This window comes from Tachysurus fulvidraco, chromosome 9 (assembly GCF_022655615.1).
Source record: "Tachysurus fulvidraco isolate hzauxx_2018 chromosome 9, HZAU_PFXX_2.0, whole genome shotgun sequence".
NCBI lineage: Eukaryota > Metazoa > Chordata > Actinopteri > Siluriformes > Bagridae > Tachysurus > Tachysurus fulvidraco.
Window position 1 is genome coordinate 10,311,724 of NC_062526.1, and position 25,872 is coordinate 10,337,595.

Below are 25,872 nucleotides of genomic sequence, written 5' to 3' on the forward strand. Positions count from 1 at the left end.
TTAAATATATGATTTTAATTAGACACCACCTACAAGATGATAAGCTATAAACATTATATATCTCTCTTCATTTATATTTAACTGCTTTAACAGTCCAAATATAGCCAGAATTGCATCATCTTTCATTTTTATAAAATTATAAAATCTTTTTTATTTATGTACATAAAAACACATACAAAAAAAGAACACAATTGCATGTGCATTCTTCCTTTCACAGTTCTTCAGAGTAAAGAAATATGCTAGCACTGCTAGCAAAGGGGTGTTAAGGGAGAGATAAGCAAACTAAAACGTAGTTGCTTAAAGGCTGGTAGAAGTTCAATGTCCTTAATCAGGTCTGCCAAGATGGCACACTGAAAAGCAAGGAGAGTGCTGAAGAAGGTCCTGATTAAGGCAGTTACTAGAACAAAGCAAAGTGTTTCTCTCTCAAAATGGAGGCACTTGGGTGTACAGATCCGAATCACTGCTGTCTCGAAACAAGTCGATGCGCAGAGCGAGCTCCTTGAAGGCTGGACGTAAGGTTGCATCATTATCCCAACATTCCTGCATTGTCTCATACATCTAAGAAAATTAAAAGAACAAAGCAGTTAAGAATATGAAATGCAGATATACAGTACTTTTTTTTTTGTTTTCTCTCTTTGCACATGCTGTCTCACATTTCAGCTGATTGCTGTTTTGCACAATAACTTACATTACCTCATGCAACTGCTGCTATTATACTGTGTTCAATCCAGTTTTTCTGCACACGCATCATTTACTGAACATACAGTATTTACACTGATTGGTGCTGTTTTACTTATTCAGGAAACACTTCAACTAGCACTTCTTTCCTAATCTTTTGCATTTAAAAACAAAACAAACAAAAAAAACACAAACACAACCTTTGACACTTTTTTATTGTAACTTTGAACAAATGTTTTAGACTCATGGTATCTTAAGTATGTAACCTAGTGAGCCAGCATTAATGTATTCAATGTTAGAGATTTAAGCACTTATGTATGTCGCTCTGGATAAGGGCATCTGCCAAATGCTGTAAATGTAAAGGTAATGTAATGTTTTTGTGTAATGTCTTGTATTTTTGTTTGCACTGTCTTTTGTCCTGCAGTGTCTTTCTGTCTTTTTTGTCTTGTCCTGCACTGTTTGCACCAGGTTGCACAGATGCACTTTATGTGGCTAGGACTAACTTACTAAGTCCTTAGCGCTGTCTTTGTTTTATTTCGATAATTAATTATTTGATTACATTCATACTATTCAGGCATATGTATTGTCTTTTTACAACATTGTAAGATACTTTTTTTAATAAAAAAAACAAACAAAAAAACAAAACAAAAGAAGCTACTTGTACAAGGCAGACAAAACACAGATCCTTTTAAAATGTCCTTTATATTAGTCTATGCCATTAAATATAATTTAGTCTTTGAAAAAGTGAATTTATAAGCACAATGTACTGTACATACATTATGTCTGCTTCTAACTTACAAGATACAGTTTAGTGTAGATTGTTTATTCAGAATTTTTGCAATTCTTGGCCATTTGTGAAATGTTGGTGTCTTACCTCTGAGGGGCAACCCACTGGCTGAGGTAAGCGGTTCCCTTGTTTCAGCAGTTCAATGAGATGATACACTATAGTCTGGCCAGGCTTGTCTCCTCCCATCATACTCATAAACACCTGAACAGAGATGAGCAAATAATGCTCTTTTTACATGCAATGTCATGCAAAATCGACAAACTCGGCTTTGATCTGCCTGATGTGGTTACAGAAAGTGCACACTTAAAACACACACTAAACCATTTGTAACCCACTATCTCCTTTGTGGATGCAGTATGAACAGTAAAGGGACTCTAAAATTTTGAAAAGATTTCACTTATAAGCTGTTAAATGTTCTTGGGATGAAATAAAAAAAAGAGAAATAAACATTAATGGAAAAACACCAACTACTGCATACGAAGGAATAAGTTATACATACCGTTGGGGGGCTACAGAGCTTGTCACTGTGTGTGAAGAGTTCATACAGAACAACGCCATAACTCCAGACATCTGATGCTACAGAGAACCTGCTATCTGTTAAGGATTCAGGGGCATACCTGAAAAAAGGACCATGTGTTCAAGATCTTAGTTCCCTAATGTATAGGAGTTGTACAAAATGTAAACTTTGTTTTTTAAGAAATACAAAAATAAAATCAATCCAAAACATAAACACGGCTTAAAAAAAAAAAAAAACCTCACCAGAATATTGGACTTTCTCCTGGCTCTTTGACCTTGTAGTATTCTTTGTCCTGAGGTAAAACCTTGGTCAAGCCAAAGTCACCAATTTTTACCTGAGACTCACTCTCCACCAAGATGTTTCTAGTGGCCAGATCTCGATGAATGTACCGTTTGTTGGCAAGGTACTCCATACCCTGTACCAACACAAGCCATTCAACATTTACACCACTTCTACATTCTACTAGAGGTCAAATAAGACATTAGAAAAGAAAGTAGCTACCATTTAATAATAAACACTCATGAATCAGGCATGGGTATTGGCAGAAATAAATTACTCTATTACCTTGCATATTTGAGAGGCATAATGTACAAGCTTTTTGTGGTCAATCCTGACTCGGTTCTTGCTGAGATAATCTCTCAGGCTTCCAAAAGGGAGATACTCCATCACAAGCCGGAGATTTCGCCGGCCTAAAAAGACCATCAAATTGTGTTTAATAATAGATAAATGTAAACAAAAAACATTTTTGAAACATTAACATTATGAAATAAATGTTTTTAAATTACTTTAGAAACAGTTTTTCCTTCTCAATCAAATGTAATCAGAAGGTATTAGCAGCATGGCAGCTAGAATCAAATTCTTTACACAAAATGTTTACAAAATCTGAAGTTTTAAAATGTAGAGAGAAAGCATACTTCCTCTCTGATAATTTAATAATAGTAATATAATGTCCACATTCATAAATAAATAAATAAATTAACAAACACAGTTGTGCTCAAAGGTTTGCATACACTGAAACAAATTGATAAACATTGCCATTTATTTGGAAAATATGACTGATAACGCAAAAGATTTTTTTCTTATTTAAGGATAGTGGTCATGTGACATCATTAATGATCACATAGTTGTTTGACTCCTTTTTAAAACCTAATGATACTGAAAAAAAAAAAAAAAAACGGATCAAAAGTTTACATATCCCTGAATGTTTGGCCACATTATAAACACACAGGTTGACACACAATATGGCTATTAAAGGAAAGTTTCCACACCTGTGACTGTAATTGTAATAAGTATCTATGCATAAATTGTCAGTGAGTTTCTCAGCTCATGAGGTGATGCACTGACTTGGTGGGATACTGAACCATGGGGAAGACAAAAGAACTCCCAAAAGACCACTATAAGGTAGTTGAACTTTATAAAGCAGGAAAAGGATATAATTTAGAAATGGCAGTCAGTACTGTTCAAACTCTGATAACGAGGTGGAAAATAAGAGGTTCTGCCAGAATTGTACAGGAAGCAAAGAAAAACCCACAAACAACTTCGAGAGAAATACAGGCTGCTCTGGAAAAAAGTGGTCTTGTTTCAAAGAGCACAATAAGTAGGTACTTGATCAGAATCAGAATCAGATTTATTGGCCAAGTGTGTTGACACACACAAGGAATTTGGTTCCAGCAGTTTGTGACTCTCAAAGGTACAGTCATAAATAACACAATACTATACAAACTATACAAGACAATGAAGACGATGAGATACAATATAGATGGAATGGGTATAAAATATAAATATAGAATGAATAAAATATGAATATGGAATATGAACAATCAGGTATGTACATAAAGTGTAGGAGTGCAAATAACAATATTGTGCAATATTATGCTTTTTGTGCAATATACAGCAGCAGTAGTGTGTAATATACAGATGATTTGATGACTGACAGTCCTGATAATGCAGTAGTTATGATAAGAAGCAGTGAATATACTTAATGGTGAGTTGTTGATCAGGGTGATTGCCTGGGGAAAGAAACTGTTCCTGTGATCTTGATCACAAATGACCTACATGGTCAAGTTGCCAGGAGAAAGCCATTACTGCACCCATGCCACAAAAGGGCCTGCCTTCAGTACACCAGACAACACATAGACATCTGGAGCAGAGTCATTTGGAGTAATCAGGCCAAAATTTAACTTCATAGTCATAAACATAAACCCAATGTTTGGAGAGGAGTCAACAAAGCCTACGGTGAAAAGCACACACCACCAATGTAAAGCATGGTGGTGGATCTCTTATGTTTTGGGGCTGTGTGAGCTCCAGTGGCACAGGGGAGTTAGCAAAAATTGATGGCAAGATAATTGCAGCATGTTAGCAGAAAATACTGGCAGACAATTTGCATTCTTCAGCACGAAAGCTGCGCATGGGACGCTCTTGGATGTTCCAACATGACAATGATCCAGAGCACAAGGCAACGTTGATCCTCTAATGGCTACAGCAGAAAAAGGTGAAGGGTCTGAAGAACATCACAGTCTCCTGACCTCAATATCATTGTGCCACTTTGTTGAGATCTCAAACATGCAGTTTGTGCAAGACAACCAAAACATATACCGGAAGTGGAGTCATTTTGCAGAGAAGAATGGGCAGCTATACCCGAGAGGATTAAGGCCCTCATGCACAATTCTTACAAAAGACTGTATGCCAACATTGATGCCAAAGGGGGCAATACACCCTATTAAGATACACATAATACATATATTAAGAACTAAAGGTATGCAAAAATTTTTTGTTATGCTTTGTTTGATGATTGTTCCATTTTGTTACGTCTTATATTAACCAGAGTCCTATAAGAAATAAAATTAATAAAATAAAAAAAAAAAACAATTTTCAAATTCTCCCAAGGAATGCAAACCTTTGAGCACAACTTGTGTGTGTGTGTGTGTGTGTGTGTGTGTGTGTGTGTGTGTGTGTGTGTGTGTGTGTGTGTGTGTGAGAGTGTGTGAGACAGGATTTTCTTGTTTCTGTAACCTGTCTCTAAAATGTTCACATTCTCAGGTGTTGGATATCTTTATTGGCATAGAAGTGGGTCAAATTCTTTCCACTACTTTCTTTCTGCCAGATCGTTCACAATTTGGTGTTTTTTTTTATTTCCTGTCCTTTGTGAACTTAAGCTCTTATGGACCTATACACTTATACACATATATTACCAGTATTACTCCTCACCTGCACCATAGCACACTCCTTTGTACTTCACAATGTTCTCGTGCTGAAGAGATTTAAGGATCTCAATCTCCCGCTCAAAGTCACGCAGGTGTTCAGTTGTGCTGTGCTGTAGCTTTTTCACTGCCACCACCTCGCCTGTACCGTCTTGCAGGGGGTCATATCGACACATCTCTACACTGCCAAAGTTCCCCTGAAGCACAAAACTCCTAATTAGCATCACCAATAATGAATATATAGGGTTTGTAGTGATGTAGCAAAACATAAAATGCAATGCAACCTTTGGTCATTAGTTTGTTGTAGTGGCTTTTATTTCTTCACTTTCTCTTCCTTTGTGTATTTAAGTATCAAAAAAGGACACAGTGTATGCTCCTTTGCTATGGCTACTAACCAGATTAAGCTATCTCTCACCAAGCTGTGTGCAAGTTCTGATTTACACGATGAACTACTGACACATGACAATATGGTGCACAGATGGCAAAATTGGTGTCCACTATGGGACACCTGCAGAAAGAATGATGTAGTAACACTTACAATCACTACTTTCAGGCATGGAACAACCTGCCTTTTTTGCTGTTTATTTTAAATTAATTCTTTATACTCTACCAATCAGCACCTGCCTGCCTGACAAACAGCACTACATATAAGCATTAAGCAGTGCAGACTGAAGTGTAGAAGTTAACTAATCTCTGCATCTTTTCCGACCACAAACACAAAACCCCTTCTCTTTGTTGTGGCACAGAAGTGTAAATTAAACTTGCAGCATTAGTGCAGATATGATCCCCAAGTTTACTCTTAATCTGTTTCATGCAGATAGTGTTTTACTTTACCATTATATTCATTGTTTATTTACTGGCATTTTTTTATCTATATAGCACAGAGCTTCATTAACTTTCATAGCGAATGCAAAAAAAACAAAACCCTAACTTTCTGAATGGACCATATTTATTACCACCATACATGAAAACTATTTTTGATCTGGACACTTCATAATCCATAACGTTACATTGGCATCCATTTTACGATAAACGTCAACTCTAAAGTATAAAAGGTGCCAGCTACCCCATTAGGTCAGCAATCCCTATTTTGCACATGATTTTTGGACACCCTTTTTTAAATATAAATGACTGGAACCTACCTTGCCAAGTTGCTGTAAGAATATCAGATGCCTTTCCTCAAACTGCACTGGCTCCTGGTCCTCAAACGTTCCTGCGACAAGTACAAGGCCTCCGGTTCTAACAGGCACCAAGTCACTCTCCATCATTACAGTTTCATAGTCTGTGGGCAAATATTTTATATTTCAGGGAAAAATCTTTTTTTTGACCTTTGCTGATGTGCACAGATGAGCAACACAAATCAACTACTGACACACATTAACACTATACTGCGTAACTATAATTTTACAGAACAGTCAATACAATGTCAGCGTTACCCAACACATTCGATATGGTTATACATGCGTTAACATTAATAAAATTTGCAATTTCTGCTTTGTAAAATCTAAGTTAGCACCTTACCCTTATCCACTAAACAGATTCTGCCTATGTCTGCTTCACCAGCCATATTCTCACAATGGTGAGTGTGTTTGTGTAAAAACCACAAACCTGGGCAAGAGAGACTGTTGAGGTCACGAATAATCGCTCTGAACGACGACCTGAATGCTGGCTCATAGTTCATGCAGCTATTAATCAGGTTGGCCAGTTCGGTCCACTTGGGGACAGGCAGATGTTGGTTCTTCTCATAGAACAAATGTTTCTGAAGGGAAATGTTCAGAACAAACAATTTACAAGTTTACAAATCATTTTTATGTTGTATTCATTAGGGTGCAAAATGATTTTTAATTGATACATGATGCAGTGGTCGGTGTAAATGTTTTGCAGTTTCTGCATGATATATTAAGAACTGTCTAGTGAGATTACCTTACCTTGGAGCTGTCCATGTTGGCAAGCGGCTTCTCTCCTCCGCTGCAAATCTCCCAGAGAGTTGTGCCAAAGCTCCACTTATCTGTAGCAAGGCTTACATTCTTTGGGTCTACAATACATTCAGGAGCAACCCACGGGATTCTCTCCAGTAAAACTGCAAGAGAGGCACGGACTGAGCTCCCAAATCCAAGTAGTCCAAATAAACAGACACCTAAATGTTCTTAATAGACCCTGAACCACACTGTGACTAAGATGTCCTTTATTGCTGACTAAGATTAGTTTCTTTTAGTAGACATTTTACATTTCTCATATTTACATATTTTCTCACACATCTGAAGGTCAAGGTGCTTTCTATAAACAGATGCACATCACTGTCATGTAAGCTACAATTAATCAAACCAAAAAATTTACAATAAAAATGATAGCGGTTTACTGCTCTGTCACTATGTAGCATGAAATTCACTTACTCTCTCTGGGCAGAACTGTGATGCTGATGCCTGGATCACTGAGTTTAATAAAGGGAGGGTTGCCTGTCTTCCTGTCCTCCTCACGGATTAGAAGGACATTTTTTGCACACACGTTCCCATGAGCTAGGTTCTTCTCCTCCTGTTTGGAGCAAGTGGGGGAAAATATAACATGCTTCTTTTGCTTAGTAGGACTTTGAAACCTTACACTTTATTATACTTCCTTACCAGAAAGTGCATAGCCCAAGCAAGCTGCTTAGCCACCTCCAGCTTCCACAAAATACTGATGCTGTTTTTGTTTTTTTTCAAGTAGATGTCCAAGGAGCCAAACTTCACATATTCCTGCACCATAATGTCTGTAACAGTAATTACATATGATAAGCTTTAGTCATTACTGACCCAGTGAGAAGAACACTAATTAAAACCTGTGAGCAGACATATGGAGTGTAAGGGGTAATGGAGAAGAGTGAGTAAAGGGAATGAGCTTAAATTTCAAGTATAATAGCCCGGGGAGTAACATGACACACACTTACTCTCCTCGCCACACACACAGATGCCATAGGTGAATGTCAGATGCTTGTGGGAGAGCTGGCTCATCATACTGGCTGCCTCAAAAAAGGACTGTGGAAAAAACAAATTAAGTAATTAATAAACAGTGGCACTTTATTTTCAGTACTTTTTCAACAAAGTTATTTATGATTGTAAACCATGACTTTTACAACTAAGAAATTGGAAGCAGTAAATTAGAGGCAAGATGCTGTTACAAACCTCTGAATATTTTCTGTGCGCTTTATCAAGGACTTTGATGATAACGTCTGTCTCATGCATTTCTCCATAGTCTCCCATCTCTTTCCGAACTCCCTTAAAGATTTTCGTAAATGTTCCCTGGCCTTGGTTCTCTCCCTGGGACATAATAAATTAGGTAGATTAGACATTATACACAATTACTTAGCAAAAATAACTTGATTTAATTAATTGAATTGATTCATTATTTTGATTATTATGAATCAAATTAAATTTTATTCATTTAATTATGAATTTTTTTTGTGACTATGCAGAATTCTGGCGACATCTATGCCAAATCCATTAGTTGACACACATGGCAATAAGACATGTTTCAGGCCTCTCTAACACTGTTGATACAGAAATACAAAAAGAGGATTGGGACTAAAACAAAATAATGCATACTCACAAACTCAAGGTCCTCTTTCCTGATTTTGTGGAAAACCATCTGACTGATGGTCTGTCTATGCAGCGAGGGAGAGAGGAGAACCTCTGAGCCTTTGTTACACCGACAAACCAGAAGATTTGTCTTTTCTGGAACAGACCAAATACAGAGCTTTTTAATTATTAATTACATAATTATTTATATTAATTATGCATATCTATTAATAAAGAACCTGCAATGGCAAATTATTTTTAAACAAATTCAGTCACAAATTCATATATATTCAAATTAAATTTAATTACATTAATTCAATCTAATCTTTTTACATATACTGTAATAAAGCATAATGACAGAAAACGTATGCATTTTGTACCAATAAGCTATTATTTTATATCTGCTTATTAAGCTGAAAACCCCTTGTGCATTACTGACCTTTGGCCTTTGGAGGACAGCACTTGCTGAACTGAAAGGCAATGCCATCTGATCTTACGGTCTCTTTTTGGTAACATTTAAGCAGCTCCTCCATGCTTCTGAAGGTCCTCTTAGTTCCACTCAGAACATAATCACCAGCGTCTGACCTACTAATCAGGCAATGCTTGTATTCCACCTCAGTACACATCTAAAAGGCAAAAATAAGATTGAAATCTCAACTCTACACCATTTAATAAATATTGGTAAATTTACTTTGATCAACTCCACAATATCAACCCTTACAACTCTTTTATAGTTTGTGTGTGCAGATTATAAAGAATAATCAATTAACTGTACACTGATACAGAATGCACACCACCAATTTATATAATCGTAGAACGCCTACGCTATATTAAAGCTATCCAATTGTAAAATTGTATTACAACTGTAATTCAAATTCAACTGACGTAGATAGCAGAAGTGCATTAAATCACAAGCTTCACATTCATAGGGCTTGTCAAACATGACTGAACACATCGTGGTCTGCAGAATCACAATGCAATTTGACACAAATTTTGTCAATTTGAAAGGAAAAAAAAAAAGTGTAAGGCTTCCTGATATCAAAAAGAAAACATACCCCGATAGCAAATGTCAGGAAGTATTTGTTATAATCTTTGGGGCTGCAGCGTAGCACAAAAAGACCTCGCTGGTTTCCGGCCTTGCGCAGTTTACTGATGGCAAACTCCATTCTACTTTCCAAGCACATAATTTAAGATGGTCAGTACAACAATTATACACGATAGATGATAAATTCACCGGAATAAATTTTCTGTGTTAAATAATATTATGAGGCTTACGATATTGGCCCATGGCAGTAGTTTTCAATAGCCTCCAGTAATCGAGGTGGTGCAACATCTTTACAGAGGTAGTGGTGTGCATCGGTGGTCAGCCTGTAGTAGCCGTCTATCAAAGATACAAATGACAGAGCCTCTGCGAGGGAGGAGAACTCCAGCTCCTATTGAGAAACGCAAACATTTCCATCAGAGAGCACACACTTAATGGTCCTGGTAAATGAACAAGAAGCATGATGGACATCTAATGTAACACTAACTATAATTCAGATCAAATAATGGTATATTCTTAACGGCTCAATAAAAAGTCTTTAACAGGCATAAAATCATTTTAAATGATTTTGTTTAAATGTTATGTTTAAAATCTGCTGGCTGTTAACATGATTGTAAGTCCTTAAAGTTATGGCCTGTTATACATTTTCATATATTAGCATTGTTTGTGATTTTGAGTTAAACACTCTTATGGACAAACTTACCAGAGTTTTGCCATCTTGCTTGTTGATGGAGACGACCCGGCTCTTACCCTCCTTGCTGGCTTGTCTGACACCGATATCAATCACATGAGGGAAATCACAATACGTCTGCAGGTCCTGCATAAGAAGTTCAGGGTCACTGAGGGTGAATAAGAAACCATGCTGCTTTGCCTCTATGTCCTGAAACATTTTTAAAACTTTATTTTAAAACGTGACAAATGTTTTCAGTTTTCTGTGATGGTAACTGCCCTTAACACTCTAAATACAAACTAATAACTACAGAAAATAAAAGTTGACAATACTAAAGCCCTCTACTTGTTACACAATATTCCTGTTTCATTTAAAAGTAAACAAATTTGAATAATAAAAAAAACTTTCCACACTTTATTTGTTTCTGCATTAGGTATCTTGTAATAATTTGAGCTGTTCAATTCCTCTAAAACAGCATTTGACAATGATTTGTACACTGTGCTGACTAATTTCATGACTGTCAATACTAGTCTATAGACAATTACTGAGAATTTAACACTGTGATCCTGGCACTGTTATGCTGATAAAAGGGATTTGCAGGAAGTGCTAAATGGTAAGGTGTCTATATTCATTCTGTCTTTAAAAAAACAGCACAATCTTGTAATAGGCCTATGTCTGCTGGTCATGTCTATGTATTTTACTGATGTAGTAATCTATGTTTCTCCTTGGCAGCAAAACTGAGGTCACACCTATTTACACCTGAAGTAACATTAAAGTGTGAGTCAGATGATTTAAATCTGATTGTAGGAAGTCAACTGTAGGAATTTTCTGACTCAATGTAATTTAGTGTCCGGTACAAAGGGCACTTTGAACTTTGGCTTAAACCCGGTCAGGAAAACCTTCCCATTACATTTTGATTGTTACTGACTAATGCTTACACATGAGTCAATAATATTGAGTACACATGCCCTCTTTTCATATGTCTCAGCAAATAAAAGCAAATCACCAAAAGAGCTTGGTTGCCCTGTTCGTTCCAGACGCATTCTAGAGGCTCCAAATTATATGTTTTATGCTATTGTAAATATGGCAGTTAGATGTTATAATAATTTAATCTCCCTGAATACTTTTTAATTGGAGCAAAACAGACCTTTGATCTCATCATTGCAAACAATCACCTTTATGTGAAATGAGCAGTAAGCTAGCTTTGAAAAGCCTTCAATTGATAAACCAAAGACACACATTGTCCTGGAACCCATGCATTCATAAAAACCACCAGCCAGCAGTAATTACCAGGGAACTAATCTGGTTTACTAACCTCTAGCTGGATGTCCATTTGCTTCTCACGGCACCACTGAATGCCTTGATCGGCAGAGACGATTATAGTGACCTGGCCTGCTGAGGCCTCTTTGACCTGGAAGCGTTCTGTGTAGAAGCCAGGATCAAGTGCCTCTAGGTTGATCAGGTATTTGAGCTTGAGATCACGTGGTGTGGCCCGGCACTGACTAAACTGCTGCACAACCTTCCTAAAGCGGTAGCGGATCCGCTTGCGTGTTACAATGTGGTAGTCCTGGATCTTCATCCGCATGTCTTTTGGGAGGAAGGACTTGTAGCTGTACACAGAAAGCACACAGACCTTTTTATCTGGCATATCGTACATTTTTTAAACAAGACAAAAGCAAATAAGTAAAATTGTTCTGACGTTTAAAGACATGTATGGCTGCAATGAGTACATAGATAAAAAAACAAAACAGGATATCATGCATTGAAATTAGCTCAGTAACCACTGTGTGTGCTGCTTAATGACAATGTCATTTGATTTAGCACTATAATAATATAATAGAATTGTATCAGTTCAGACCTAGAAACAAATTAGGTCATCACAAATACAGACATCAGCACCTGCTGCACACTGCATGTTTTACCTGGTTCTCAATAATTCATACCTTATGGCATTGTAAATATCAAGCGGTGAGCACTGCTTTTCCTTGGCTATCCTCATCATATCTAAGACAGCCATACCAAGGCACTCTTCTTGGGTCTCATGGGTGGTGGACAGCTTTACCCAGCCATTCACAAAGTCACTCCTCCACTGAAATTGAGAAAAAAAGGTTTATTTAGATGTGAACAAAACACCACAGAAATGAGTCGGTCAGAATAATGAAGTGATCACAGAGCACAATTATCAGTGTAGTGCCTAAAATGACTCCAGGATTATTTTACAATGCAAACATGCAATCCCTCATAATATGATCAGATGACCCACATTCTGATGCTAAAGTACTAAATCAATAGTCCCAGTAAAAATAAACATAGACATGGTCATCATGGTATATGCAACAAGTTAGATATTAGGGGAAAAAAAACTCTTTAGTGCTATAGATTCTGTACTAAACTGGCAGAGCATTCCATCAAATTTGTGACTATATGCAATTCTTGCAAGTTTCCTCCAATACGCAGGAACATTTTGTTATTTGTCTGACTATATGCCAGAATGTAAGTCCACCTCATGCATGACCCGAGTCCAGCTCCTTCTACAATGTAGCTAATTTCTAACTATTAAGCTAGTAACAATGGCTATAAAGCATACATTCTGAGTAAATACACAAACTGGTGCCTAAACCTTCCTGAACAATACTTGAAAACACTGACCAATGAAGTAGCGCTAGAAAGATTTGTACATTTTAGTTAATCTCTTTAACTGTATTTCCACAGTGAACTTTAACTTTCATAGTCAAGAGCTCAACCTCACTTTAGGGTAAACAGAACAAACCAAAATATTGACTACGGACAAAACTGGAGACAGCCCTCTTGTTGGAAGAACACTACGAGTTTCCTTTATTTGGCATTTGTTTGGTAAATAAGGGCTCAAGTCCATGGCAAACCCTGTTCCAATTAATTTTTTCGCACTTAATAATCTGAAAACAAAACGGTCATGTACTTATTTAAAAGAGAGTGAAACCACAACCCTAATTTTCATGGAAGCGAGGCTGAAACCACAAACCTAATTTTCATGGACACCAGACACAACATAAAAGACACAAACATTTACACAACAGCTTAAAAGTTTGGTCATTTATGTGAATCAAATGTTTCGCAATAACATATTTAATAGACTGGACAAATAGCACATATGAATAAAAACAAAGGCTATACATGCTTTTCCACACACAATATTAGTCAAGCTGGTAACTGACCTCTGACTAGCTCTATATACAACAATATCATAAGTCACTGCCTTCTTCTTAAAAAGACACCTACTGTTTGGCATAAAATCACATTTCTGCCTGAACAACCTATCATGAGGACCTTTACTCACTATGAGTTCCAGAATGTAGTATCTTAAAGTTATTTACACTACCATTTACACTTTAAATACCTATCCCACAGATAATCACAGGAAAATGTCTGTGCTCCAGTCATATTATTAATGGCAACGGGTAGAAGGTAGAACTACAAGGTTTCTCCAATCTAGTGCTTACAATTCTGTGCAAATTCTGTATGTAAAAAAAATCCAGAGAATTTAGCAATTCTGAAATACACAAACCAGCACCACAACCATGCCATGTTCACAGTTACTGAGATCACATTTTGCCACATTCTGATGGTGGCCATGAACATTAACCCAATCTCTTATTTATGATATACACCAATATCTGATATATGCGTGGATAACTGAATGAATAAAAAGGTGTGCAGATCTTCCAACTAAAGCAGCCAGTGTGTATATACTTGATTAGATGCCTGATCAGGCCTTTGTAGGTACTGTATGTTAAAGGGTACAATGACTGGCAACAATGTACAGAACTGTGTAAAATGTCAGCTCTAGAAATCATGTGAAACAACAGTGTGGTGAGGATAGTATTAAATGCAAGTTGTGAACATTGAGCCGTGTGGTGTATTTTGTATATATTTCTAAAAACAACATGCTCACGGAAAGAGGCACAAATCAAATATGACTGTAGAAGGAATTAATTTAATATGTTGAAATTTACTGATATCAGAATTTTAAAACAGTAATATAGTAATTAGTTTTTATTAAAACAGTATAGTAACATTGAAACAGAGTTTTTGATCGAGTTATATACCTAGCAACATAAATATGCCAAGTCATCTTTTGCATTATACGGCTTATAATTATTTAACAGGCCTCTGTCCTATCACATCACCACACTAATGACTGAAGAGAGCAGAAGTTAGCATAGCACAGACTATCACTCTTTATGGGTGGCACTTTAAACTTTTAAAACTCAATGACATTGCTGAGCTATTGAACACGGCAGGAATAGAACAACAGATACCACACATGTGCAACTCACTGCTGAGTGTTACAGATCCTGTGTTCTTCAAAAACGTTGACAAATCACACCAACCAAACAACAAACCAAGGTCTACTATGTATCTATCAAATTGCTGCTTCTGACAGCTGGAATACATGTACATACATCCCATGTGTAAGAAGAGATAAATAGTAGCCATACAAGGAGGTGGCGGTTATCTGACATCATAATACAAACAGAAAAACAGGAAAAGCCAGTATCATGAAAACTATGCAAGAAAAAGTTGTGCAGAAAACATCTGGTCACTGAAACATGATGGTGTCTGATAACCGAGAGTCTGGTGTGTGCAGATGTCTACTATCACAGATGAAATTGAAACACCGGACATCTGACACTTGCAATTTGACCCTTACTTTGAAGTAATTGCACTGAATGTAAATCAGACTCCTAAAGGCAGAGTAATTTAGTCCATACCTTGGCTTCCTGTCACATTCCCTATAAATGTGGCTTCAACTCATAAAATAAGAGAACTAGATGCCCATAGCTGCCAAAGTAACCTACCTGGGCAAAAAGATAAGCCATAACATGGTCGTCAAGGATTGGACTCTCAGATCCCTTGGCAACGCCAAATCTGTAAGCTCGAGAGGCTCCACAGCTATACCATCCAGGAAAGTAATACCTGTTAAAATTAATAAAAAAATAAATTAAGCATATGCATGTGTTTTGCAGAAGTACAGTGCAAACAACCAGACAAAAATCACTATTCGGACAGGACTAGTTTTACGTGGAGTAATGCAATTTTACCTCAGGACGTCTGTAATATTAATGGCCAATTCGCACGGGACAAGACATCTCAGTAAAACTAGCAGAAGTGGGAGGGGTAACTCACTTTATGCACAACAGTAACCTCCTTGTCGTCATGTGCGTATGACGTTGCTTCCTGTTTCAAGCGCCTCCATGCTTGCAAAACGCGCCAAAAACTTTTAAACAGGAAATGACGGAATTTTACCGTACATATTTACAGCGGGTCGATTCGGACGGGATTAGTATTACCTGAGGTAATTTTTCCAGACCTTTTTACAGAAGGTAAAAGTCGCCGTAATCTTTACTGACATTGTCCGTAATGATTACCGAGATGCCACATTCGGACGGGACTAAAATCACAGAGAAGCTCTGGTAATAATTACTTTACCCCCACGTCCCCACGTAAAACTAGTCCCGTCCGAATAGTGCTTAAGCCAGATAGGATCTTTCATTTAAATTAACTTCAAGATGTGCAACATGCAGATTGAACAAAATAGTAAAAATGTTTTTTTTTTCCATAACAAAATATCCATAGTACTGTTGACATTAGCGTTTAATCAACAAATGAGACATATGACAAAACTTTAAATAACTTGTACAAAACCAACAGTTTTCAGCTCTGAAGGCTTTTACCTAATTCTGAAGATCAAACTCTCTTTAGCTGATTCATCTAAGTGAAGAAGGTGGTTGGGTGATAACCAGACTCGGTCACGTTCTCTATAAAGACCGAATAGACTGAAGTAAACTGGTGATACACCTATGCAAGAGGAAAGAGAAAAATCAAGGGTCAAACAAAGGTCAAATCACTTAACCACTTTATTTTTGTTTCTAAAAAGATCTTGTGCTGACTCAAGCTTAAGAATTGAAGATGTCATCCTTGTTTCACATTTAAGAGTGTAATAGATGATTTAACTAGTGCAACTAACCTCAAAAGTATGTAACATCATTCAAAAAAAGAAAAAAGAAAATTTGTATTATGAAAACCCATTCAGAAAACTGTATTACAGGCCACAGGGCTTAGCTGTGTTTTTATAGGTCTCTTCTTACAAACACTTCTCAACACCCCATCAGTCCTGCCCAATCTCTCTTTGTTTGGAAATTAAAGGCATTTCTGTAAACAGCACAGGGAGATAATTTTCTACAGTAACTTAACAAATGAAACTTGATGCATATTTAAGATGGAGTATCATACCTGAACAGGTATATGAATATAATCTGTATAAAGCTTTAAATTAGTTGAATGGCCTGTTTACAATTGATCGTGTAGTACTCGAATCACTTACAAGGACAGGTAATCACTTTAAGACAAAATGCTAGGGGAAACACCTTCATAGAAATATACGTAAAGCTAATTATCTATATTGTAGTTAATGACACTATTATCATAGTTTAAAAACTCATGAGAGCTCATTACATAGAAAAACAGCACTGCAAAGGCACTTTTAACCGTTCTCACAAATCAGTATGAGCTGAAGCAGGTGAATGGCCAAGTGATAAAAGTGAAGTCATAACAGTCCTTGCTAATGATAATGCTACTAAGTGGTATAAACTGTATTTGATTTCTACACAACATAGTATGTTCTAAGGGTTGAGCTTTTTACAATTTTGACCAATCTTGTTTTATGCTCTGCCCCAGATTGAGGTTGGGAGGGAGTTCTTAGCATTATTGTCTTTTAGATTACGTGTCTATGGTTGGTGTTTTCAACACCATACAATATCCACTAAACGTGTGATTAGAGCCTTGCTGTTTAACAAGCTACATGTTTATGGTGATGGATAATAAATAGAGGTAGACTGACAGGTCTTTTTAACTCTGGAGCCATATTATGCTGACTGTATTTGCTGGTGTTTTAATTGCAAGTACTAATAACAGAAATGTTTTATGTACAATTTCCTTTTTAATTCCAATCTGTGCATAAGTAATGTGAACAAACACCCACTGTACTACACACACTGGCTGAGGCATGATGTAATCTGCTGTCACTATTTTTCTTTTCTGTTTAAAACAGATTTTGAAGAAGTGAAGTGGTTGTAAAGTATCAGTGACAGTTGGACTGGTGTTTTGAGACCTTGTTGAGAATCTGTTTTCTTTTTATCCAGAGAGTTAATACTAGTGGCATTAAGGTGCATTCAAACTAGAGACCGACTGTCTCCAATGACAGGAGTTATTCATGACCATCCAGTAAGTAGGAAAGGGTTAAAAGTTTGAATAAATAAATTAAAAAAAAGCTGTGGTTTGTGTCATGTCATTTGATGATGGCTATGCATTTCTACCTGTAGGCCTAACTAATGCTGTGACTACTCAAGATTAGTAGTTAAAATATATATTGGATCAGTATTGAGTGATGCTCAAACTATTACGAATAATCTTCACAACTCAAGTACTAACAGGTGTAATCACTTTCTTTCTTTCTAATACAAGATCCAACAAGGGAGCTCTTCTAAAACACGCTGGTTTATTCACTTGTTACATCAACTTCTACTGTTGACTCACCACACTCCTTGGCTGCTTCGATGGCCAGCTGTTCAGCGATGTACTCTCCTGGTGGGTAACAGATCGGAGTGCAGTCCTCACCACCCTGGCTGCTGCAGTACAGATGAAGCGTCAAAGCAGTGACGGATGGCTTTGGCACTCTTTCTTGCCGATGAATATCACCATTCTGGTGTGCTGGAGGGCAAGCAGCCATGTCCTTTACAGACACACACACGTGGGTGTGGGTCAAGGGGCTACATTCACCTGGGAAGGAAGAGACAGAGACAACGGCAATGCTTTAATAAAAAATGAAAAAAGAAAGAAAGAAAGAAAAAAAAAAGCTTTTTCACCACAAATGTTCTATTATTAAACATTCTTCTTTCTGTGCTTATTCACTTGGGAGAGATTTCATCTTTTTAAATTTGGTGCAGCATTTTATCCAAAATAACTCAAAACTTTATAAGTTTTACGATAATTCTCTTGCCAACTAGGACTGTTCCCATCAGTAGTACAAAACCTTCAACAAGGAGCGCAACTGAAGGAAATTAGACATGAAAGTATGTACAGGATCTCCTCATATTGTGTACAGGTGAAAGTTAGTAAAGATAATTTCTCTGTAATTTTTCTACCTGGAGAGAATTCTCTCTCATACAGTGCAGGAGACACACATGTGGACCAGAAGGTTCTTATTTTAAGGCAGTATCAGTTTTTAATCATTTTCCCTTTCCTTTCAAAACAGATTTAGAATGGTAAACTGGTGTGGTTCTATAGTCCCAGAGGCTGTGGGACCGATTTTCTTGATAGGAATCAGTTTTTCTTTATACCTCTAATGGCACTTCAGTGCTTCTGATAGATTGAGCATTTCAACTCAGAGAGCCAATACTGAGGTCAATAAGGTGTGCCAACATTAGCAAGTGATCATTCATTTTCTATGCATGTGCATGACACTGAACCATAACAAAGCATCTGAATGACAATTCAAACAACAATAAATACAATTGCTTGGATCAAATGATTCCTCTGACTAATTCTGAGGAGGTTTCATTCCTCCTCCTACTGGTTCAGATCATGATTGCTTTTAGCTCCCATGTTTAGCTTCACTCCAAAAAATAGTAAGAAAACCCAAAATACTTGGTTTCATTGGATCTTGTTTACACATCCTATCATCAAACGTGTATAGACAGCATGAAGAAAAATATTTTTGCTGTATTCTTGTGCGTGTTATGTGATGTGACCCAATTGATGTCATACTTTTTTGGACTTTATTAAAATATTACATGCCTTTAAGTAAATATAAAGATAACCATTCAGTAGGAAATCTTGTGTGGCTGTTGGTTACATAAACCATATAAAAAAAACATAAAAAGTGGCTGCATAATTACTGATCGATATTATGGAAGCAATGGCATATAAGCTGTTGTTTAACCAACATTTCCGCATCCAAAAGGGCCAAAAACAACAGCTCATACTAACATAATAACATAACCTAACAATTACATAAGAAAATGAGTATCATCCTGTCCTGAAAGTTTGGTGAGCATGAGGTACAGTGAACATTTTAGTACTGGAGAGAAAGGAGATGCAAAGCTTATTGACTGCTTGAGAGGTGTTGCAGATTCTCGTCTAATTTTTTATCTTTCTAAATTGAAGCATGAGGACAACATCGCTATGAAGTGGATAAACCACACGTAGACATCTGGCTGGATCGAACAGCAAGTGCAACTTACAACATTAACTCAAAACTAACAACTTTGTATCTTCATCTAGAATCAGTTGTCTAGCTGCTTGCGTACAAAAAGACATCACATCACATTTGTAAAAACAATACAATACTGATGTAGTTTTGTAAATCAGAAATGTTTTATAGTACTCATCAATACCAATACAAGATACAAGGAACAAGTTATGTAGCTTTGTGTTTATGCTTCAACAGGTTTACGTGCACACATTTGTGTTTATACTAGACTACTTGTCTCCCTCTTTAATTAGGTTTCCTTGTTGATTTTAAATAAAGTGCATTAGCTTTTATAGGGTTGTAATGAAGAAAAAAAAACAGATTTCAACACTTCTGTACAGCTGTAAGTAAAAACATGCTTCCTTATTTGCACAGAGTCTGAACTCAGCCAGCAGAATCACTCCTCATACTGATTTAAATGTTTAATATGCAAGAGCTGTGGTGTGAATTGCATCTTAACTAGTGAGCAATCTGCTGACCATAGAAGTGCATGCTTCTCATCAGTACTCGCAAAACAACTTGCTCCAGTCTGGTGAGTACCCTGTGTGTGCACGAATCATAGCACCTTGTACTCAATCCTAAGACAGAGCTTACTGATAATGCTCTGTGACCTCAGGTCAGCCACGCTTGCTCTTGCAGTTTGAGATAATGTTAAATGTCATAAGGATGTTTTACTAGACTTATTATAGGAAGACGGTGGAGTTCATTCCTTTGGCATTTTTACAAAGCACATTCTGCTTTGCTTATATTGCCATCAGCAATTTTTTTTTATAAATATGAGTACAAGTAAATGAACACTAATACAAACCACATCAGTATCAGTACTGCTGGGCCCCTAACCTTTAACATAGACTTTTGGACTTGCCAATGTCTAGATGTCCCTGGAGAAATGTATTCTGGGATTTGGGCGATGCAACAGTTCCAGCCTATGAGAGAGCACAGTATTCACAGAACAGCTTGTATGTATGCAAGCGCTTACAGCATCTGTGTACTGAGGGCGACTGAGTTTAAAAGAGTTTCCTGGACTGCTTGTCCTTGGTTGGTGATTCATTACAAAGGGGCAAACACACAGGAACAGGTGACCTGGTTGAAAGGCCAAATCTTGGTCCATTTGAGACAGTAGAGAAAACTGACAGAATGTTCTGACCACCAGTAAAAGCAGTAATAGATATCAGGGTCTGGCAGACCATCTCAGAGACATGAACCAGGCTCTGTGGATTCAGTGCTGAATCTGTGCAGCGTGGAAAGAATTAGCAGTGTAAAAGGAAAAACTATTATTAAAATCTTGTTTTACCATTTTGCAGACTCTTTAGTTTATTTTTTATTAGCTAGCCAATGCAAAATGCATGGTAAGTAGTTTATTAGCTGTTACGACGCTCAGGATGCTGAATTCTTTGAAAAAGAAGTATAATGGTTGGAAAGATATACAACAAAAATGACATTTGATATATCTAACTTATAGAAGCAATGGCTAACATATTATTCCAAGACACATGAAAGCAGCAAGGTCATAGCAATAGCTCAGAAATGGGGGGTATGCAAATAAATGACAGACATCATTATGCTCTTTTGTACTCACGGCCATGGACTGCATTTTCATTACTGAGATTTGACCTTGGTAATCTGATGAATGCTTAGATGGTTACATCACTTGTTTTTAGTTCATTATCTGCTCAACCTATTAGATAAATATGGAGTAAACCTTTTTGAAATGCTGTGTCTGACAGTATAGTTCACCACAAACTCATGACTGCCCAAGGGATAAGATCAATACGCTGCTGCAGTAAACGTAGCGAAACTTTACATTGGCATTTGAGAAGGAAGAGGAAACAATCCTCTTTATAAAATGTGAATAACCCAAGCTGCCACTGAGCAACTGCTTATAATGGAGTTACCAAATGGGACAAAAGTCAAATTCAGAAACATGAAAAAGACAAGAACAGGGGTGGGGGTGGGGGTGTATGAGAATATAGACGAACAATCTGAATAAAATGGGCTATTAGCTATCAGCTCTGATTAGCCTTAATCCGACCTGATAAATACATATACCTATATACACACACTTAAGCACCCTAAACAAGTTTATGTACAGATAGCATTCTTAGTCCCTGACTGAAGGTACAAGCATGAGGACACTTTTTTGATAGAAACTTTCAAAGCAACTTCTGCAAGCTATTCTAGATAAGGACATCTGATTTGTGTCATAAATGATCTCACTTTAGGTCTTCCTCTTTTTACTGTGCATGTTTTACTGAAAATAACACTGTAGAAAAAGTAGAAAATGCATCACCAGCAAATGCAGTGGAAAAAAAATAAGCTACTGGACTTACAGTATTTTAAAATAGAATATGTTTTAACTTGCACTCACTGAAGGGTGAAACTTCACATTCACAATGATCTAAGTGCTTGATATGATTCTCATATGGAGAATCTTCCATTAAACATATGATCATGAGTAAAAATGAAAAATGCGAGGTCCATTAGGGTGCTCTAATGCTGTAACTGGTAAACTTTGGTAAAATTACAAAACAGCATCTCAAACCACAATCCTCAGCTTTGTAGGCACTTTTGGAAGACAGTGTCAGCAAGAGCCATGAGGAGACTAGAGGAAGTGAAACACAAAGTTACTGTAAGCCCAATTTTAACACATATTTATTTGACCTTAAATGCTGTAGGGCTTGTGTCGATACAAGTGACTTTATACTGAGGAAACAGCACAACACCTACTTTAAGGGTTTTCACACCTAGTTCGTTTGAGCCCTCCAAACGGTCTCGGAGCGGGTCAGTGTGTATATGTGAACAAACCATGTGATCTGAGACCCCTTTAAAGGACCCAGAAGTGAACCGAACTCAGACCATGTCCGGAGGTGGTCTGAGTACGTTTCGTTTGTGGGTTCGACTGTGGTTCAATCTGTGTGTGACATATGAAAGCAATGAGGTCCCAGTCCGCTTTGTGCTTCGTTTCGCCAAATGTCCCTGGAAGCTTGCCATACCTGCAGCCATGTTCCGTCACTGTGACTGCTGAAAACACAAAACCTTTCGCCATGGCAGGTTGCGGAGTCATGTGGTCTTATGAAGAAAGCACTTATTGATATTTGGAAAGAGGATGGCATTAAACGCCAACTATTCTCAACAAATATATATATATATATATATATATATATATATATATATATAAATATAAAAACATTCATTCATTCATTTTCTACCGCTTATCACGGGGAGCCAAATACATAATATATATAAATATTATATATTATTGTTATTATGTATATATTAATAATATATTAAAAATAGACCAAATACTCAAAATCCATTGCTGCACAGAATTCTGGGTTCTGAGTTCTTATGAAGTGTGTGTGTGAACACGAAAGGGTCTGAGATCACTTCAACACTAAAGAGGACCAAAAAGAGAACTGGGTTCTCTTTTGAGTCCACTATATTGTCAACACCAAACGGACTGAGGTCACATTCGGCTAGTTCCTTTTCTGGTTCACTTTAAGTGAACTGGGTTTGGTTCTTTTAAAACAAGCTATATGAGAAAACACCCTAAAAGACAATAAATTCCTCACAATTCAAACTTGGACAGAATACATACTATGTAGACAAATGTATACAGACACTTGACAATCACATCCATATGTACTTGTTGAACATCCCATTCCAGATTTAGACCCCAAATGCTGTTATAATAACTTCCAATCTTGTGGGAAGAGTTTCCATTACATTTTGGAGTGTGGCTATTGGGATTTGTCTTCATTAATCCACAATCTTACTAATGCTCTTAGGCTGATGTATAGGGTGCAGTTAGCATTCAAATACATCCAAAAAGGTGTCCAATGGAGTTGATGCCAGTGGTCTCATGCTTGAGATCATCCACCCAAACCAAACAAACCATGTGTTCATTGAGCTTGCTTTGTGCACAAGAACACTGTCATGCTGGAACAGGTTTGGGTCTTAGTTCCAGTAAAGGAAAATCACAAAGCTACAAAATTTGGGTGTTGAGGTTCAGGTGTCCATAAACCTTTGAATGTATTAGCAAACAACCCCCCCCCCCCCCACCCCCAAAAAAAAAAAAAAAAGACAGTGATCACTTATCCTGTACAAGTCAATAACAAAATACTACATACATCCTACAGCAACATCCCATAATGGACCAGGAGTATTGTCATCCTATCTAAATAGTAGTCTTAATATATTTCATAATATTTAGGGTGAATGCATTATGATGTCTCCTGACTGGTGTGCACACAATCTGTAAAAACACAGGTCTAGAAATCACAGATAATCAAATCAATATTTACATTACTGTTCATCCCTGTGTAAAGCTAATCCAGTCTGAATAGGGCCAAAGTCTAAACGCTCAATACTGAATATACTCGCCTAATTACTACTGTATAGTGTGATTAAGAATACAAACATTTGACCTAGTCTACAGTAGGCTAGTGTGCTGTTTTGGACCTAGCCAATTCGAAGGAAACGCCTCACTTCCGGCAGCGTATATAACCAAAATAACCGACTTAAAATTGTTTGTTCGCTCCTCTGTATAAACAGGGTGTTGTCGCTAAAACGGCATTCGATTGCAAGTTTGTTGCAAAATGAAATGGCCGAGTGAATCATCCGCTGTGTGACATTACAGGAACCGAAGGCCTTAATGTCATGTGAAGTTTGCATGGACAGCCAAAACACCGACAGCTAGCAGGTTGCATCAAAGTTAGCTACCTTTTTAAATGGGTTTATTTGGTACATATGATCTAAACAGAGATGAAAAGGTGCTAAAGCGAGTTAATAACAGCTCGATACCGAAATTCACTGTATCTTATAAGAACCTTTAGGAACCTTGTAAATGAAGCTTCATTGCTCAACAGTTTGTTTTAAACAAGAGAGTACTGAGTCAGCTAATCAATCTGCATTACTTTCGCAAAAAAAAAAAAAAAAACCCAAAAGATAGCTAGCCAAACTAGTCAATCAGGTGGAGTAACACGCTTGTGACGCTTTGTTTGTTATTTACCAAGCTAAACATACAGAGGAGATATAAGATAATAACTAGAAGTAAATTGAGCAAAGGAAATAGGAGCTGCAAAACTTACTTGGTGGTTTGCTGTCGCTAAGCTAGCTAGCAAGGTTAGCCTGCTGACCAGCGCAACTTTAACCCCGAATCCCAGACTTAATCCATAACGTCGGTTTGTCGTAGTCCAAATATGTTCGTCTTTCCCACTTTCGTAACATCTGAAGTTCTCCGTTAGCCGAGCTGCTAAACCGATGGCAGCTAGTCAGTCCCTCACTAGCAGACTCTTGACATTTAACGTTGCGCGCTGCAAATCTCACAGCTGAAACTCATCAAAAATGTTCACAGGCCAAACTGTACGTTAGTGAAAAAATGACGCAAAACCAAAAAAAAAAACCCCCCAAACAATCAAAGTACGTGACTGGTAGCACGAACAAACAAAACACGCAAAAAGACTAACTTTAACGCTGTCAGCTACCTAAAAGAAGAAGAAGAAGCGTCAGTCAAACCAGCTAACATGCTAACTCCGACTCACAGCGACACTTCCTAACTGTCTTAGCCTTACAGTCATTTCCCAACATGCCCGACGAAGTTTCGGTTGTGTCTTCAAAGAAAAAAAAGTGAAAGTGTAGCCGGTATTTAATTTCCAACACGCAGTGCGTGTGTGTTTTCCGTCCGCGCAGGTTAACAGCAGAGCTTCAGAGTGAGAAACAGTGGAGAGAGAGAGACTGATAGGAGCTCAAAAACACACTGCACTACCACCTGTAAGCTCTACACTACACTACCCTCACCACAGATCACACTGCTCACACTGCCCTACTGTCCAAATACACACTACAGAAATACCCATAACAAACAAATGAAGCCATGGTGAACATCTTACAAAAATACTTTTTATACTCAAAATTACAATGTGTGATAAAATATTATGACTTATATGCAGAAAAAATGTCGTAGAGCTTAGAGAATTATAGTAAGCTTTCAAAAGATTGTATTGCAATATAATGTAATATTAATAAATAATTAATAGTAATAATAGTAATAATAGTGGCAGCACCGTGTTGCAGGGAGTGGTCCACGGTTCACTTTTGAGCTTAAGTGTGTGTCTGTGTGTTTTCAGATATCCTGAC

General features: G+C 37.2%; 1 protein-coding gene across 4 annotated transcripts; it reads right to left on the reverse strand.

The window, feature by feature from the left end:
* jak2b (Janus kinase 2b) lies at positions 1 to 25,534 on the reverse strand. Of its 4 annotated transcripts, none has more exons than XM_027138466.2 (24): positions 24,825 to 25,534; positions 18,021 to 18,263; positions 16,160 to 16,283; positions 15,284 to 15,401; positions 12,389 to 12,534; positions 11,761 to 12,055; positions 10,479 to 10,655; positions 10,009 to 10,166; positions 9,789 to 9,900; positions 9,173 to 9,359; positions 8,765 to 8,889; positions 8,341 to 8,475; positions 8,106 to 8,193; positions 7,801 to 7,928; positions 7,576 to 7,714; positions 7,111 to 7,262; positions 6,791 to 6,941; positions 6,325 to 6,464; positions 5,190 to 5,379; positions 2,547 to 2,671; positions 2,225 to 2,397; positions 1,965 to 2,082; positions 1,553 to 1,666; positions 1 to 558 (listed from the first exon to the last, which is right to left on the reverse strand). In XM_027138466.2, exons 2-24 carry the CDS (start codon positions 18,211 to 18,213, stop codon positions 424 to 426), a joined length of 3,423 nt encoding a protein of 1,140 aa, XP_026994267.1. In that variant the 5' UTR covers positions 18,214 to 18,263; positions 24,825 to 25,534; the 3' UTR covers positions 1 to 423. The 4 variants fall into 4 exon arrangements, with proteins under 4 accessions (XP_026994267.1, XP_026994269.1, XP_026994266.1 ...); XM_027138468.2 differs by having other exon boundaries at positions 10,479 to 10,592; positions 24,825 to 25,533; XM_027138465.2 differs by having other exon boundaries at positions 9,789 to 9,903; positions 24,825 to 25,460.
* Positions 25,535 to 25,872: the final 338 nt, after the last annotated feature.

Coding starts and splice junctions, on each gene's coding strand:
- jak2b (XM_027138465.2), bottom strand. CDS start 18,213: ATGGCTGCTTGCCCTCCAGCACACCAGAATGGTGATATTCATCGGCAA. Junction 12,535..15,283: donor TGGCTTATCTTTTTGCCCAG/GTAGGTTACTTT, acceptor TCTCAATTTCAG/TGGAGGAGTGACTTTGTGAA. Junction 8,476..8,764: donor GGAAAGAGGACCTTGAGTTT/GTGAGTATGCAT, acceptor ATTATGTCCCAG/GGAGAGAACCAAGGCCAGGG.